Genomic DNA, 17,205 nt, shown 5'->3' with positions numbered 1-17,205 from the left:
CATTGATGTTCATCAGGGGTATTGGCCTGAAGTTTTCTTTTTTTGTTGTGTCTCTACCAGGTTTTGGTATCAGGATGATGCTGGCATCATAAAATGAGTTAGGAAGGAGTCATTTCTTTTCAGTTGTTTGGAATAGTTTCAGAAGAAATGGTACCAGCTCCTCTTGTACCTCTGGTAGAATTTGCCTGTGAATCCATCTGGTCTTGAGCTTTTATTGATTGGTTGACTATTAATTACTGCCTCAATTTCAGAACCTGCTATGGTCTATTCAGGGATTTGACTTCTTCCTAGTTTAGTCTTAGGAGGGTGCATATGTCCAGGAATTTACCCATTTCTACTAGATTGTCTAGTTTATTTGTGTAGAGGTATTTTTAGCATTCTCCGATGGTAGTCTGCATTTCTGTGGGGTCAGTGGTGATATCCCCTTTATCATTTTTTTATTGCATCTATTTTATTCTTCCCTCTTTCCTTCTTTATTAGTCTAGCAAGTGGTCTATCTATTTTGTCAATTTTTTCAAAACACCAGCTCCTGATTGACTGATTTTTTGAAGGAATTTTCTTGTCTCTGTCTCCTTCAGTTCTCTGATCTTAGTTATTTCTTGTCTTCTGCTAGCTTTTGGATTTGTTTGCTCTTACTTCTTAGTTCTTTTAATTGTGACGTTAGGGTGTCGATTTGAGATCTTTCCAGCTTTCTGAAGTGGGCACTTACTGCTATAAATTTCCCTCTTAACACTTTTCAGCTGTGTCCCCAAGATTGTGATACACTGTCTTTTCATTCTCATTGGTTTCAAATAGCTTCTTGATTTTTGCCTTAATTTTGTTATTTACCCAGGAGTCATTCAGGAGCAGGTTGTTCAATTTCCATGTAGTTGTGTGGCTTTGAGTGAGTTTCTGAATCCTGAGTTCTAATTTGATTGCACTGTGGTCTGGGAGACTTTGTTATGATTTCAGTTCTTTTGCATCTGCCGAGGAGTGTTTTACTTTGAATTATGTGATCAGTTTGAGAACAAGTGCCATGTGGCACTGAGAAGAACGTATGTTCTGTTGATTTGGGGTGGAGAGTTCTGTAGATGTCTGTGAGGTCCACTTGATCCAGAGCTGAGTTCAAGTTTTGAGTATCCTTGTTACTTTTCTGTCTCACTGATCTGCCTAATACTGACAGTGGGGTGTTAAAGTCTCCCACTGTTATTGTGTGGGAGTCTAAGTCTCTTTGTAAGTCATTAAGAACTTGCTTTATGAATCTGGGTGCTCCTGTGTTGGGTGGGTACATACATACTTAGGATCGTCAGCTCTTCTTGTTAAATTGATCCCTTGATCATTATGTCATGCCCTGCTTTGTCTTTTTTCATCTTTGTTGGTTTAAAGTCCATTTTATCAGAGACTAGGATTGCAACCCCTGCTTTTTTTGCTTTCCGTTTGCTTGGTAAATCTTCTTCCATTCCTTTATTTTGAGCCTAAGTGTGCCTTTGCATGTGAGATGGGTCTCCCGAATACAGCACACCAAGGTGTCTTGACTCTTTATCCAATTTGCCAGTCTGTGTCCAGCTATTATGTCTATGAAATAATATTTTCCACTGCAACCTGTCCTTGCCAGGTAGTCCTCCAACAGAGCCCTTAGCCCTACCCATCAAAGGTCATTGGCTTCAAACCCTGCAGCCTATGGGCCCCCAGCAAGCACTCAGTGGAGCCCTGACCTAATTTTGGAGAGCCCTGCAGCCCACAGGATCATCAGAGTCTCTGCCTCTGCCATTGCAGAGATTTTTTAGTAAAGAGTGATCATGGAGTGAGGAGATGAGGGACCCATGATCAGAACTTTGGGGACTTACTCGGGCACAGATGTGGTCCCGAGCGCGGGCATGGGCAGATGCACACAGGTGTGTAGGTATTTGTGAGACAAGGCTCTGCAACCCAACCCTTTTATTTGTACATTTACTATGACCATGCCCAGGAGACAGCAGTAGAACTACCACATTCTGACGACTTTCTGGCCCATGGAAGGGACGAGACCTTGGAGCTCCCAAAGCCACCATTGTAGGTGACGTTGCCTGAGACGTGAGAGGAGAAGTTGTGAACACGATTATGCACATCCCTGGGGAAGGCACATGAGAGCTCAATGTGAAATCAAACGAAGGTGCTTGCCCCTCATGCCCAGCCCTGTGTGCTAGGCCTGGCTGCCTCCCTGCTCCCCTCTGTGAGCCAATCTCTGCCCAGGAAGGCACTATTACCTGACACCTGCCCCAGAGCTCACTCCCAGCAGAAATACACCCCATGGTTCCCACGGACAACCAGCCACAGGTGGCTCTTGCCAAACGGCCAGGCCAACTGAGCGTCCTCAAACCTGTCTGCAGCAGAAAGCACCTCTCCCTTTTCTCAACGCCCGGAAACAGGTTCTGCCAACCTCATCCCTCCTTGGGTATAGGAGTCTTTTGTAAGTGCAAACTTCTGGGATGCAGCTGAGGACTGTCAACTCCCGCATGTCACCTGAACGCCCCTGTCCCTGCCTCTACAGTGTGCCTGATGCAATCAGTACATTTCTACTAGTTCATCTACAGACAAACCCACATGAGGGCAGCCCCGACTCCAGCCAGGAGCCTCACAAACCAGAACATCCACAAACAGTGAACCAACACTGCTAACACAACAGTGTCTGCAGCAGCAACAAGGAAAAGGAAGGCTTCCCAAAGCCACCCAGGGCAGCACAGTCAACACCGAGGGGTATAAAGCTTCTGACTGCTCAGAGCACCTGGCACGGTCGCTCACACACCCACCAACTCACCCATCCACCCACTTACTCACACCTCCCCCAGCTCACCGCCTCCACACCCCAGCATGGCCACATCCACCATGTCCATCTGCTCCAGCGCTTGCTCCGACTCCTGGCAGGTGGACGACTGCCCAGAGAGCTGCTGTGAGCCCCCCTGCTGCACCCCCAGCTGCTGTGCCCCGGCCCCCTGCCTGACCCTGGTCTGCACCCCAGTGAGCTGTGTGTCCAGTCCCTGCTGCCAGGTGGCCTGTGAGCCCAGCACCTGCCAATCAGGCTGCACCAGCTCCTGCATGCCCTCGTGCTGCCAGCAGTCTAGCTGCCAGCCGGCTTGCTGCGTGCCCATCTGCTGCAAGCCTGTCTGCTGTGTGCCCACCTGCTCTGAGTCTTCCTCTTCATGCTGCCAGCAGTCTAGCTGCCAGCCGGCTTGCTGCACCTCCTCCCTATGCCAGCAGGCCTGCTGTGTGCCTGTCTGCTGTAAGGCTGTCTGCTGTGTGCCCACCTGCTCCGAGTCTTCCTCTTCATGCTGCCAGCAGTCTAGCTGCCAGCCAGCTTGCTGCACCTCCTCCCCCTGCCAGCAGTCTTGCTGTGTGCCCATCTGCTGCAAGCCTGTCTGCTGTGTGCCCACCTGCTCTGAGTCTTCCTCTTCATGCTGCCAGCAGTCTAGCTGCCAGCCGGCTTGCTGCACCTCCTCCTGCTGCAGACCCTCCTCCTCCGTGTCCCTCCTCTGCCGCCCCATGTGCAGACCTGCCTGCTGTGCCCCCTCCTGCTGTGCCCCCACCTCCTCCTGCCAGCCCAGCTGCTGCCGCCCGGCCTCCTGCGTGTCCCTCCTCTGCCGCCCCACGTGCTCCCGCCCAGCCTGCTGTGGCCTCTCCTTGGGCCAGAAGTCCAGCTGCTGACGGGCAGGTCCCATGTCTCCATTTCCAGACTTGTTCCAGGGCCATCTCTGACTTCCAGAAATCCTGGCAGCCTCGAGCCCTGGCGGAGTTTCTTCTGCCCAGGGCCACGGCATCTCCAGTCAACAGTGCTGAGCCTTCATGGCCAAGTTCCCTCCCGGCACTAGTACCTCCCACTCTCTCAGCCCCATCCTGGCCAGCCGGGGCCGCTGTGTCCTGCCCTGTGCGAGTGATCAGTTAACAAATAAAGTTACCACTCTGACTTCTCAGAGGCCTTTTTTCTGTGTCTGGCAGACCCTGGGGAAGAGCTCCCATGTGCTGTGTGGGGTGGGGGCTTTGGGACTCGCCTGGAGCTGCATCCAGGGTGACAGCACGGGGGCGGAGGCAGTCCTGACCTCCCACTGTGCTGGGTCTGCGGTTGCGGGGTTCTCTGCCAGCCTCAGCATGTCCAGGCCCTGGGTGTGCCCTTCTCTGTGAATCCCCCACACCCACAGGGCCTGGCCTCTCCCTGGGCTCCTGCCTCTCTCCTTCCTCTGCCTGTCTGACCCCCACTCACCCTCTTCTCACCAGCTCTCTCTTACTAAATAAAATGAATATTTCTCATTCCTGGAAGATATTTTAGAGCTGATCTCTTGTTTCAAAGCACCTGTGTACCTTTGTTTCACAATCCGTGTACCCGAAGGCTCTGTGGGTCCAGTTCAGCTTTCTGTAATTTCTGCCAGTTCTGCCTCATGGTGTCTTGTTTCCTTGTGTGCTCAGCTATTTGTGGCTGAGTCATCACCCTTGCACTTGAGAAGTATTTGTGGGCATTTTTGAGGCCTCTAAGAAAGGTGTGTTTGCTTTTTCCTTATGTGAGGAAACTCTGATTCCAGGAGCACCTTCAGCTAAATACGTGGCTTCAGTTAGTGTGGGCCACCCACAACGTGCCAGTTTGGGCTGCAGAGCAGAATGAGGGCAGGCTTGCTGGGGCAGGATGTTCTCCTCTGGGTGAGCGGAGTCCCCAGCAGTCAGCAGCCCCCAGGATGGGCAAAGCCCCTGCGTGGCTCTGCCTCCCTCTTCTCTGAAGGTGCAGCCCGTGCCGTCTTTAGCTTAATGTAGGGGCGGTCCCCTTTAGACCCACCACGAGGGGGCTCTCGGCTTCGATTTCTGTCCTCTTCATCCTGCAAAACCATTCAATCCGAAATTTTAAATGGCCACATCACCAAATGCCCTCAAGAACAAAGCGAATTCTGGGTGCGTCTAAACGCTGTGGGTTACAGCAAAGGTCCTTCACCTGGGATCTGTGAGCTCGGATATAAAGAATAGAAGATGCATCTTTACTTCTCAAGCCTCTAACTGAAATGCAGTGTTTCAATCAATTGTGAATGTAGCTGAGAAAACTTATGGCACCTGCAGCTTTGTCAGCCACAGAAATGAGATGTGGGGCGTCACATGATGGTGGCTGCAGATACTCAAACTTCATTCTGACCACTGCTATCTCATAATGACGGCAGCGTGAGATGCGCTGCTGGGTCCTGCTGGGCGTGTGTTCCCTAGAGAAGCACGGGCTAGATCGTTAATTCATGTTTTCACAGTTTAATAACCATGTTTTGTTTTTGTTGTTGTTGTTTTGAGACAGAGTCTTGCTCTGTTGCCCAGGCTGGAGTGCAGAGGTGCGATCTCGATTCTCTGCGACCTCCACTCCCCGGTTCAAGCAATTCTCTGCCTCAGCCTCCTGAGTAGCTGGGATTACAGGCACCTGCCCCAACACACGGCTAATTTTTTTGTATTCTTAGTAGAGACAGGATTTCGCCATCTTGGCCAGGCTGGTCTTGAACTCCTGACCTCATGATCCACCTGCCTTGGCCTCCCAAAGGGCCAGGATTACAAGCGTGAGCACCATGCCCGCCCCATCACCATGACTTAGTTGGTTTCCTTTTACTTTACTCATTTGAAAACCTCCAAGGGTTTCACAAGGTAGTGGGGAAGGCCCCTGGCCCAAAAAGGGCAAAGACCCCTGCCTTTGATTTGGGCCTGTAATCCTGTAATTCTTTATTCCTTTTCCAGTTTCCTGCTGTGACTAGGAAGATTCTTTCCAGCACTTTCCATTGTTTTCAGCAGGATGGTGGGTCAGACAATCTCACCAACAGGTTTCCAGAACTGGAACCCTGTCGCAACTTCTCAATTCTTAAGACTAACTGGAAACTTTCTGTAACTTTCCCCTGTTGTTGGCGATGATTCCTTGATTCTTGAGTAGGTCTTTTCTTTTGGACTGTTGTGTCTGCTGACCTTACCCTGTTGCTGGTGATGATTCCTGAATTCTTGAGTAGGGTCTTTTCTTTTGGACTGTTGTGTCTGTTGACTTTCCCCTGTTGCTGGCAATGATTCCTGAATTATTGAGTTGGGTCTTTTCTTTTGGACTGTTGTGTCTATTGACTTGTCCAGGCAATGGTTTGTTCCTTGGCAGTTTCCACGGCATGTCTGTGCAAATGCAACACAGAGGGATGGAAGTCCCTGTCCCAGGGTCACAGGCTCCCAGGACAGAAGGACATAGGTGTCTTGTCACTGTCATTTTCCTTTCCAAGCTTCCGGCCTGGCCACCAGGACAAGGGGAGCAGGCGGGGCGGGAAAGGCTGCCCCCAGCCCTCTCTGTGTCCTGGCCTGGTCAGCAGCCTAGGGCGAGGCTGCCCCACCCTGAGCCCCACGACTGTGCTTGTGCAGCCTCCACCCTGATTGTGAAGGGGGATGGGATGTGTGTGTGGGGTGTGGGACTCACCATGCAAGGACTGGGAGGGGACTTCTCACACTAGGTGCCCTTCACCACCCATCTCCCACAGCCCTTCACCAGCCGGCCTAGCCACATGCCCATGTCTCCCCACTGGGTGGGACTCTGTAAGGGAACATGGTTTCCCCACCTGCAGGGAAGCCTGAGCCAGGCCACCCTCCCTTCAGCTCATCCTGTGGGATATGAGGGTGCTGCTAGTGTGGGAGCCCCCATTTCTAGGCTGTGTGGTCACCCCTTGGGGAGGATGGGAGACGAGGCTCTGTGTGGGCCCCCACAGCCGTCGGACCTGGGAGGCATCTCTTTCCCTCTCATTGCTGTTTAATTGTGACATTCGTTACCTTATTCTGTTTATTTATTTTATAAACCATTTGAGAAATGTTTTCATCTAATAGGAAACATCAGATGAAATTTATTTTCCTTTCTAACTGGCTGCTTTGCTCTTCACCCTGACATTTTCACTGGGTTCTCTGCTTTTGAGGTTTTCCTCTGGTTTCAGAAACTGCTTTTCTGTCTTACAATATCCACCATAGGGTTTGCTTTTTTCTTTTCTACTTTTATTTGCTGTTTTGAAAAATATACATCCTGTTTCTAATTGTACAAATAAATAGCTTTTAAGTTTACCTTTATGTTTATTTTCTAACTGTTAAAGTGAGGGATGGAATTGTAATTTGAGAATTTCCATTTAAAACAGCATTAATCTCGCTCTCCTCAACATCAGCCCACGTGTCCACCCCCACCGGCTTCTCAGTCTTTCCTGTTGAATTGAAAGCAACATACAGCGTATTCTAGGAGAAGCAGAACCACACTCGCAATCGTAAATATTATAACAGCCACATTTAAGGATGGCAAAAGGAACAGGTGAAGTTAATTTAGGAATAGACCTTATTTAACCCAGAACATCCAAAGTGTTACCATTTCAACATGTGGCATGAGCCACGTGTGGTTAGTGGCCTCTCACATTAGCGTGCAGTAAAGTATTAGAATCTTATCACTGCTATTCAATTACAATGTTGAATATGCATCTGTTATGACAGATGTGAAATTTGCACTTGCAGTTATAACTGAGCACATTGGTTATGTGGACACAGGTCAGTGTCTTCCTGTCTTCGTGTCTGGGCCAGCTCCTTGATACCCCAGCCTCTGCATTCCTGAGCTCTTTGCTTCTTCTCTGTTTTAGTCTGTTGGGGCTGATAAAACAAATTGCCATGGACTTGGGGTCTTGAGCAGTAGACATTTCTTTCCCCCAGTTCTGGAGGCTGGAAGTCCAGGATCAGGCAGGGTGCCACATGGTGGGGTTCCGGAGAGGGCGCTGTTCCTGGTCTGCAGACGGCCACTTTCTTGCTGTCCTCACATGACAGAGACAATCTCTCTGGGGCTTCTTCTCTAAAGGGTACGAATCCCATTCTTGAGCTAATTGCCTCCCAAGGCCCCACCTCTAAACACCATCAGATTGGAATTAGGGTCTCAGCGTGTGAATTTCGGCAGGACACAAATATTCCATCCGGAATGATCACTTTGCCATTTGTCGTGTTTCCTTAAGTATTTTTTTCCAAGAGGGATACCTGGGTGGAGTGCTTTCTAAGCTCTTGCTTTTATGAAAACACATCACTGTTATCTTTATTTGAGAAAGATGTAATCATTTGAAAAAAGGAAAAATAGAGCCTTGGTCCAGCAAGGCTTCCCCTGGAAGCTCTGAGGGTATTGCCTCATCCTGGGTAGTGGGACAGGGTTCATTTCCAGACTGGACGTTATTCGTCCTGCATGTGAGGGACTGTTCTTACGTCTTCTAAGTTTAAAAACGTGCCAATGCAGTTCTAGGGTGGGCTCTAAAGGCCTGATTTTCTTGGAATTCATAAAGTTCTTCTACTCCAAATACACGCGCCTCTGTTCATTCAGCCCAGAATAGCTGGTCTTCAATTACGTCTGTGATTACTATTTTGGACCTGTTTGTGTTTTTCTCCTCAGCGACTGAATTTTCATGTTTGGTCTCCGATAAATACACACTCTGTGTGTTATCCTTTCCCTCATTATATTTGTGGGTTTATCTTTTACCTCGCTGTTTGGAAGTACTACTCATGTTTGGTCTTAATCGCGCTGGTTCTCTGTGGTGTTCGTTTTGCTCTTCTGCCTCTGGTGTGAATTTTAAATCCAGCCGTTTGGTATTCACTTTGGTCATGAAGACTTGCTGTCTTTTGTCTTCGACATCTGTTTGGAATCGGAGACGCGCCGGTTGGGGATGTAGCTCCTACATGCGGACTGGCTGGCTTCTAGTCCTGGTTCTGTCACTTCTCCTGTGTGACTTTGAGCAGACGGCTCAACCTCTACGTGCTGAGGCCTCCGTATCTGTCCATAGTAACTTCGACAAGGAGTTCATGCCAAAGTGAAGGGAGTGAATAGATGCCAAGTGCTTGGAATCCTGCCTGGCATAGCCCGTGCTCGGCAAATGCTCTCACTTCGCCACCTGCATTATCAGGGCTACTGTGGGGTCATTTTCTAAGACCGCTGAAGCTGTCACTACAGTCGCATGCTATAACTTGGGGCTCCAGGTCTGTGGGACGATCACCCCCATACCCCATTAGGGAACACAGTCACCTCGGCTTTGCGTTGGCGCTGGCCCTGGCTCCCAGGCTGACTGCACTGTGTCTTCACGAGAGGCTCCCGTGGGGAGCTACGTGTTCACGGACAATCCTTGAGAGCCCAGAGGGGCCTGTTTGACCACAGCCATGGGGCGTGGAGTGACTGGCACGCTGGAGGCCAGATTCCACGGAATTTCCATCACAGTGGCGAGGCGGGTGTGCAGGGAGGGGCTGTGGGGGGCTGCGAGTTTGGCCCATCCCAGGCTGCTATAGGCTCGTTCTCAGCTGAAAGAGGCTGGAAGAGAGGGAGAGGTTTGCAGTTCCTCATGAGAACTAGCCTCAGTCCACAACACAGAGGAGCTCACCTGTGACCATCCCTGCCCTGGGGTCAGGGCCCGTCCTGCCTGATGACCTCCCAGGCACAGGCTGGCTTTGCCCACCCCAAGTGTCCTCCACTCTCCATGAGACCCTCACTTCACACCCGCCTCCCTGAGGCAGAGGCCCCTCCTCACCCTCAGGCCGTGACCTATGCCCACCCCTCTCAGGACACTTGACCAGGGCTCCAGGGGACGGTGGTCCAGACCCAAAGGCCAGTCCCCAGACCGTGTCCTCCTAATGAGCGGACTGTCCAGAGGCCTTGCCGGAACGTTCCATCTCCCTCTCAGGGGAGGGGAGGTCCTCCCTGTCCTCCTGCCCTTGGCAGACATCAGGAGCTCAGAAGATCCCAGTGCCCCCCAGGAAACGCTGTCCTTAAGCACCTTTTCTCTACACAGGCGCCTCCTTCCTGGCTCTCCCAATCCCAGCCAGGCCAGCCTGCCCCATGAGGCCCCTGCAGATGGACGCTGGGCATCCCCTGGGCCAAGAGACCACACTGGGGACAGTCAGGGGAACTGCCAGGTGGAAGCCATCAGGGCAGCCCCACAGACGCTGCACCTTCCCCCCTGGTGTCCTGGGGGCCAGGCTCAGCCAGGGGCACCGGCCCTGCCCAGGACCAGCTGAGTGTGAGGAGCAGAGTGAGGACAAGTCACAGCAAGGGAAGCAGAAATAATGAGGGTCCTCCCAGCCACAAACACCAACACGGAAGGCGTTGCTGAGTCTCGTGCGGGGAAAACACAGGCTCCGGGTGTATAAAAGCCCCAGAGCCCAGCAGCTGACAGGCTCACACACTCACACATTCACCCACTCACACACACCTCCTCCAGCTCACCTCCTCCACACCCCAGCATGGCCGCATCCACCATGTCCGTCTGCTCCAGCGCTTGCTCCGACTCCTGGCAGGTGGACGACTGCCCAGAGAGCTGCTGCGAGCCCCCCTGCTGCGCCCCCAGCTGCTGCCCCCAGGCCTCCTGCCTGACCCTGGTCTGCACCCCAGTGAGCTGTGTGTCCAGCCCCTGCTGCCAGGCGGCCTGTGAGCCCAGTCCCTGCCAATCAGGCTGCACCAGCTCCTGTACGCCCTCATGCTGCCAGCAGTCTAGCTGCCAGCCGGCTTGCTGCACCTCCTCCCCCTGCCAGCAGGCCTGCTGTGTGCCCGTCTGCTGCAAGCCTGTCTGCTCTGTGCCTGTCTGCTGCAAGCCTGTCTGCTGTGTGCCCGTCTGCTGCAAGTCTGTGTGCTGTGTGCCCACCTGCTCTGAGGATTCCTCTTCATGCTGCCAGCAGTCTGGCTGCCAGCCGGCTTGCTGCACCTCCTCCCCCTGCCAGCAGGCCTGCTGTGTGCCCGTCTGCTGCAAGCCTGTCTGCTGCAAGTCTGTGTGCTGTGTGCCCACCTGCTCTGAGGATTCCTCTTCATGCTGCCAGCAGTCTAGCTGCCAGCCAGCTTGCTGTGCCTCCTCCTCTTGCCAGCAGTCTTGCTGCGTGCCCATCTGCTGCAAGCCAGTCTGCTGCGTGCCCACCTGCTCAGAGGGCTCCTCTTCATGCTGCCAGCAGTCTAGCTGCCAGCCAGCTTGCTGCACTTCCTCCTGCTGCAGACCCTCCTCCTCCGTGTCCCTGCTCTGCCGCCCCGTGTGCAGGCCTGCCTGCTGCGTGCCCGTCCCCTCCTGCTGTGCCCCCGCCTCCTCCCGCCAGTCCAGCTGCTGCCGCCCAGCCTCCTGCGTGTCCCTGGTCTGCCGCCCCGTGTGCTCCCGCCCCACCTGTTGAAGCTTCTCCTCAGGCCAGAAGTCCAGCTGCTGATGGCCACGTCCCCCAGGGCCAGCCGGTCTCAGACCCCACCTCCCTGCCAGTCCTTAGAAGCCCCTGACCTCCCAACCCACCCAGCCCCAGCACAGCTCAACCACAGAGAAAGAGCAGGCCCACCCACCTCCACCCAGCCCAGGGTGGGGTCTGAGGTGCTCACTGGCTCCTCCCTGACCTTGCCCAGCGTGGAGGAGCCCGGCTGCTCCTCACCAGGCTTCCCGGCTGCAGGCCACGACCCTCTGCTGTGGGGGATGGGCCTCCTGACCGGGGTCTCACACCCAGGAGTGTCCCCCTGTACCTCTGAGCACCAATAAAGCCGCTGTGGCCCCACACTGACTCTGTGCTGACTCTGGTGCACCCAGGGCGGGAGGGGACAGAGCAGGGCCTGGCCTGGCTCTGGGGGGCTGGGCCCCATGGATTTCTTTACATCCCTTGCTGGGGGGCCTCAGGGGCTCTTGTGATACCTGGAAGCTCCTGCCCACCTCGCGGCATGTTCTGCTCTCCGGCTCCCCTCCCAGGTCCTGTGGGGCCAGAAGCCTTGTTCACAGGCTGAGTCCCAGGGGCACCACATGGCTCCGGCCAGCGACCCTCACTGTGGGTAGAAGCAGCTCCTCCCATGGCAAGGGGCAGGTCTGTTCTGGGGATGTCAGGCCCCAGCTGTGCTGGGAGGTGGGAGACGAGAGTGGGTGGGAACTTGGGCTCCAGCTGTCCTGGTGCTCAGGGTGTTCCACTCAGGGAAAGCCTGGGCACCCTGGCCTCCTGCGCACACTCGCGGACGCTCAGGGAAGCCCTCTGCTCCGGCCCGAGGCTTGACACTGGGATGCAGAGCAGGGAACAGAGTCGTGGCCTCCAGAGCTCCCTGTGCTGGGCCGGGAGCGGGTGGAGGGCAGGTGGGAACAGGAAGACCCCAGTGGCAGAGGAAGCTGATACCGCGTGGGAGCACATACAGATCAGAGGGCGAGGGAGACACATGGACACACAGGTCCACATGTAGCCAGACGTGCTTTCAAACGGGATTGAGCAAATCTGAGAAGAGACTCCTAGAAATGCAACTGCAGGCAGGGGACGCTGGCGAGGTGTGACCGTCAGCATGTTGCCCTCAAGAGGCCCTGAGTCTAGTTCTCAACAGCTGTACAGTCACAACATGGGGGCCACATTATTCTTTTTTTTTTTTTTGCCAATGTGATTAGCAAAAGTATTTTCTCGTGGTTTCCTTCAGCAAGGTGCCTGGCGTTCCAAAGTGTGGACCCGATGCACCTGATGTACATAGCAGCAGCAGGTAGATGGCATTGAATGTCTCTCCAGCTGTTCATTATTACAAACAACACCTCTGTGGGTGTTCCTACCATATACCTCTCCACACTCAGGAAAGTTTGCCTAAATTCCTAGGAGTGGCAATGCTAGCGTGGGGTGTTCATGGATTTTGAATTCATAGAGATACTGAGAACTGTCCTGAAAAGATTGTCCCAAATTGTGCCTGCGAAGACCAAGGTCAGAGAAAGTGTTGCAGAGAGGAACTGTGAGGGCCTGTCCCTCCACGGAGCATCAGAAACTGGCAAAACCAAACACACAAACACACCCAGCCAGCCAGCGTTCCCTTGCCCTGCGGTTGTGTTTCCAGGAATCTGTTCTCAGATTTGTTCCATCCTGCTTGGAACTGTCTGGCTACATCTGCACTCGTGGTCATGTGTTCTGCCACGCTCTGGTTTGGACATGGACCCACAGTGTCCTGGGCTTCCTCCACCATTGCTTCCGCAAGACCTTCCCGTCCCCACCTGCTGTCCACCCATCCAGCCAAACAAAGGGGGCTGGAGTTCAGCTTTATCTAAACTTTGGAAAATAGTGGAAGGTTTGCAGCAGGCAAGGGAACACACAATCAAGTAAAAGCAACAGAATCCAATAGGAGAGCCTTGTGGATTTTAACTTCCCCTTGCCCCATCCCTATCCCCAGCTGGGTGACAGTCAGGAAGACGGCAGCTGGAGTCCCTGGTGTGGGGTGCTGCTGCCAGGGAAGCAGAGGGGCCCTTGTTTGCAAGGCAGTGCAGCTGTCTGTTCCCGCCCATCTTGTGGCTCCCTGAAGGACTAACACACAGGGCTTGCATTATTTCAGACTCAGACTCGGGCAGAGAGCAGCTACACCGAGGCTTTGTCAGAACATTAAACAGTCACTGTCACCTGGGGCCAAGGATATCAGCTAGAAAACACTGGACACACGCAAAAAGTCTGGGGGGAAAAGCTGGGAGATGACATGCTTTGAGGAATAAGGGTGTTGGGAGATTCAGAAGGCCCCAGTGCATGTCCATGATGGGGCAGAGGCTCAGAAAACCCTAAGAAACTCTCAGTGCTCAGCTCTGGCTGAACTTCAGGCTCTGAGCAAGCAGGAAGTGAAGGTGCAACAGGAAGTGAAGGTGCAACAGGAAGTGAAGGTACAACAGGAAGTGAAGGTGCAACAGGAAGTGAAGGAGCAAGCAGGAAGTGAAGGTGCAAACAGGAAGTGAAGGTGCAACAGGAAGTGAAGGAGCAAGCAGGAAGTGAAGCTGCAACAGGAAGTGAAGGTGCAAACAGGAAGTGAAGGTGCAACAGGAAGTGAAGGTGCAACAGGGAGTGAAGGTGCAACAGGAAGTGAAGGTGCAACAGGAAGTGAAGGAGCAAGCAGGAAGTGAAGGAGCAAGCAGGAAGTGAAGGTGCAACAGGAAGTGAAGGAGCAAGCAGGAAGTGAAGGTGCAACAGGAAGTGAAGGAGCAAGCAGGAAGTGAAGGGGGAAGGCAGAGTCACAAACTCCCCAGCTGAGTGCTGAGGGTGTGGACCAACATACAGAGCCCAGCTACAAGCTCGGCAGAAAGATATTTCTTCATTCCAAGGGTTTAAGGAACTCTCTGTCAAATTACTATCTGAACCCTAAGCTAATAGAACATGAGCACACATGGTAAGGAAACTATTTTTTTAAAGTGACATAAACAAACAAAAACAACCACAATCTACAGCAATCAGCACCAGCAGACTGTGCAGAGGGAGGAGAACCTCACACCCGGAAATCTCCCATTGTAATAGTCACTGTCCAGTTTTCACCAGAGGCATGTGCCATGCAAAACAGCAAGAAATAGGAGCTACAAATGAGGGGAAAGCAATTAATAGAAAATCTTCCTGAGGAAGCCCAGAATTGGACTTACTAGACAAAGCCTTTCAATCAACTCCCTTAAACAAGTTCAAAAAAACTAAATAAAATCACAAAGAATTAAGATAAACCAGGAGAATGATGCCTCATCAAATAGAGAAAGAGGGGGAATTTTAAAAATAAATAATAGAAGTTCTGGAACTGGAAAGTACAATCACTGAAATAAATAGTCATGATAGGGTTCAACAGCAGATTTTATCCTGTGGAAAAATTAGTGAACATGAAGACAGTTGAGTTAACATGCCCTAGTCTGAGGGGTAGCTGAGACACAGGGGAGTAGACGTGAGAATGGAGAGCAATGAACAAGTCTTACAAGACCTGTGGGACACCATCAAGCATAGCAGCATACTTAACCAGATTTCCAGATGGAGGGGAGACGGAGCAAAAAAATAATTGAAGAGATAATGGCCAAAAGTTCGTAAATTGAGAAAAGACATTAATCTACACATTCAAGCCACTCAGTGAACCCCAAGTAAAATAAACTCAAAGAGAGTTGCACAAAAACACAGTGTAACTGAACTCTCAAAAGTCAGAACAAAGAATCTAGAAAGCAGCTGGACAGAAGACTAACAGCAGATTTCTCATCAGAATCCATGGAGGCCAGAAGGCATTGGGATGACATATGTAACATGCTGGCTTGGGGTACAGGGACAGAGGGCAACCAACAACCAAAAAGATATCAGCATCTGACAAAATTATCCTTCAAAAATGAAAGAGAAAGTGACACATTCCGAGGTAAATAAAACCTGAGAGAGCTCGCTGCCAATAGACTTGCCTTACAAGAAGCGCGAATCCAGGCTGGGGTAAGAGGGCACTAGACAGTAACCTGGAACCATCTGAGGGAAAGGTAGCCACGTTGGTAGTTTGTGTGCTTATAAGAAGTTTTCCATCGCATATTGGTTATCTAATTTGTGGGTGTACAAATTTTCATAGTATTCCTTATAATCCTTTTTATTAATATAAGTTCAGTAGTGATGTTCCCATTTTCATTTACGATTTTAATTATTTGCATCTGCCATCTTTTAATAAATCTAGATAAAGATTTGCCAAACATGTTACTCTTCTCAGAAACCCCACTTTGGGGTTTGTGGATTCTATTGATTTTTAATTTTCTCTTCCATTTTTCTGTGCTCTAGACTTTATTTCCACCTTCTGCTAAATTTGGATTTCGTTTGCTCTTCTTTTTCTAGTTCCTTAAGGTGAAAAGTTAGATGAATGATTTGACATCTTCCTATTTTTTAAAAAATGTAGGCGTTCAGTTATCAGTTTCCCTTTCTATACTGCTTTCACCAAATCTCATAAGTTTTGGTTTGCTCTGTTTTCTTTCCTATTCATCTCAAAGTATTTGCTAACTTCTAAGTTCCCCTTTGACTCACTGGTAGTTTGAGAGTGTGCCATTTAATATACACATATTTGTGAATTCCAGTTTTTCTTCTGTTGTTTTCTAATTCTTTCCATTATAATCAGAGCACATAGTTTGTATAAGTTCAGTCATTTTAAATTATTAAGACTAGTTTTGTGGCCTAAGGTATAGTCTAATTTGGCAACGGTTCCATGTGAACTTGAGAAGAATGTGTTGTCTGCTACTGTTGGGTTGGGTGTTTCCGTGTATATGTTAGACCAGTTTATGGGGTTCTTTAAGTCCTCTATTCCTTTACTGAATGTCAGCTTAACTCTATTTAATTTTTTTAATTACAGAAAATGGCTCACTGGAGTCTCTGGCTCTTATAGTAGAACTGGAGCTGTCCACGTCTTTCTTCAAGTCTGTCCATTTTTGCTTCACATACTTTGGTGATCTGATGTTAGACGCGTGTGTATTTACGATTGGTGCGTCTTCCTGGTGGATTCACTTTAATCCGACATAATGTCCTGTGGGCCCAGTGCCTGCTGATCAGTCTGCACCAGTCTCTGCATGACAGCACTTCCTCATTCGCCTCCTTTTTCTAGCCATTCTCCCAGCCTGTGGCTGGCCCCTCCCCAGCCAGGCCGCCATGTCTTCACGTCACATCCATGTGACCCACTGAGCAGCACACAGCATTCCTCAGTTGCTCTCACTAGAGGTCGGTGTTTCTGGCCTCACTTCCTAAGGTCTGCAAAACGATGGTGCCCTAATAAAACAAGCTGAGGAATTTAAGACCAGCATGATTTGTCTCCCAGTTATTTGAGAACATTCTGTGGTGAAAGTGTTTGGGTCCGTAGTTTGCTTTGTAGAATGGCTTTTAATCTTAGGTATGTTATATCTAGGATTTTCCTTTTGTTGGATTCTGTCTTGACGAATATAGACAATTGTGTCTCCACCAACACAGCCAATACATAGACTCCTCTCGTCATCCCACGAATTTCCCTCATCCCCTTCCTAGTCATTTCTCACCCCACCCTAACTCCAAGCAGGCACTGCTTTTTTGTTGTTTGTTACTATTATTATTATTTTTTTTTTGAGACAGAGTTTTGCTCTTGTTACCCAGGCTGGAGTGCAATGGCGCCATCTCGGCTCACTGCAACCTCTGCCTCCTGGGTTCAGGCAATTCTCCTGGCTCAGCCTCCTGAGTAGCTGGGATTACAGGCATGCGCCACCATGCCCAGCTAATTTTTTGTATTTTTAGTAGAAACGGGGTTTCACCATGTTGACCAGGATGGTCTCGATCTCTTGACCTCGTGATCCACCCGCCTCGGCCTCCCAAAGTGCTGGGATTACAGGCGTGATCTGCCCGCCTCAGCCTCCCACAGTGCTGGGATTACAGGCATGAGCCACCGCACCCGGCCTCCCAAAGTGCTGGGATTACAGGTGTGATCCACCCGCCTCGGCCTCCCACAGTGCTGGGATTACAGGTGTGATCCGCCCACCTTGGCCTCCCACAGTGCTG

The 17,205-nt window shown here is 51.1% G+C and overlaps 4 protein-coding genes across 6 annotated transcripts in view; 3 read left to right on the top strand and 1 right to left on the bottom strand.

Annotated features, from left to right (window-relative positions):
* Positions 1-17,205, top strand: part of TSPEAR (thrombospondin type laminin G domain and EAR repeats) — a 218,745-nt gene that overhangs the window by 146,094 nt on the left and 55,446 nt on the right. The gene's annotated exons all lie outside the window — the stretch shown is intronic.
* LOC100396515 (uncharacterized) lies at positions 2,746-3,919 on the top strand. Its single transcript, XM_035282848.2, has one exon. The coding sequence runs from the start codon at positions 2,830-2,832 to the stop codon at positions 3,658-3,660; it is 831 nt and encodes a 276-aa protein (XP_035138739.2). The 5' UTR covers positions 2,746-2,829; the 3' UTR covers positions 3,661-3,919.
* LOC144580692 (uncharacterized) overlaps positions 3,537-17,205 on the bottom strand; it is a 47,130-nt gene continuing 33,461 nt past the window's right edge. Inside the window, exon 3 of the mRNA XM_078358763.1 lies at positions 3,537-9,292. Coding sequence (XP_078214889.1) covers positions 9,265-9,292 — 28 coding nt within the window. The 3' untranslated portion in view covers positions 3,537-9,264. The remainder of the gene's footprint in view (positions 9,293-17,205) is intronic.
* LOC100396145 (uncharacterized) lies at positions 10,153-11,496 on the top strand. Its single transcript, XM_035282847.3, has one exon. The coding sequence runs from the start codon at positions 10,222-10,224 to the stop codon at positions 11,128-11,130; it is 909 nt and encodes a 302-aa protein (XP_035138738.2). The 5' UTR covers positions 10,153-10,221; the 3' UTR covers positions 11,131-11,496.

Source organism: Callithrix jacchus, chromosome 21 (assembly GCF_049354715.1).
Source record: "Callithrix jacchus isolate 240 chromosome 21, calJac240_pri, whole genome shotgun sequence".
NCBI lineage: Eukaryota > Metazoa > Chordata > Mammalia > Primates > Cebidae > Callithrix > Callithrix jacchus.
Note: the sequence above shows the minus strand (reverse complement) of the source record. Positions and strands in the feature narration are given on the sequence as shown.

What these genes read in the sequence shown, in the direction of transcription:
- LOC100396515 (XM_035282848.2), top strand. Translation starts at nt 2,830, where the DNA reads ATGGCCACATCCACCATGTCCATCTGCTCCAGCGCTTGCTCCGACTCC.
- LOC100396145 (XM_035282847.3), top strand. Translation starts at nt 10,222, where the DNA reads ATGGCCGCATCCACCATGTCCGTCTGCTCCAGCGCTTGCTCCGACTCC.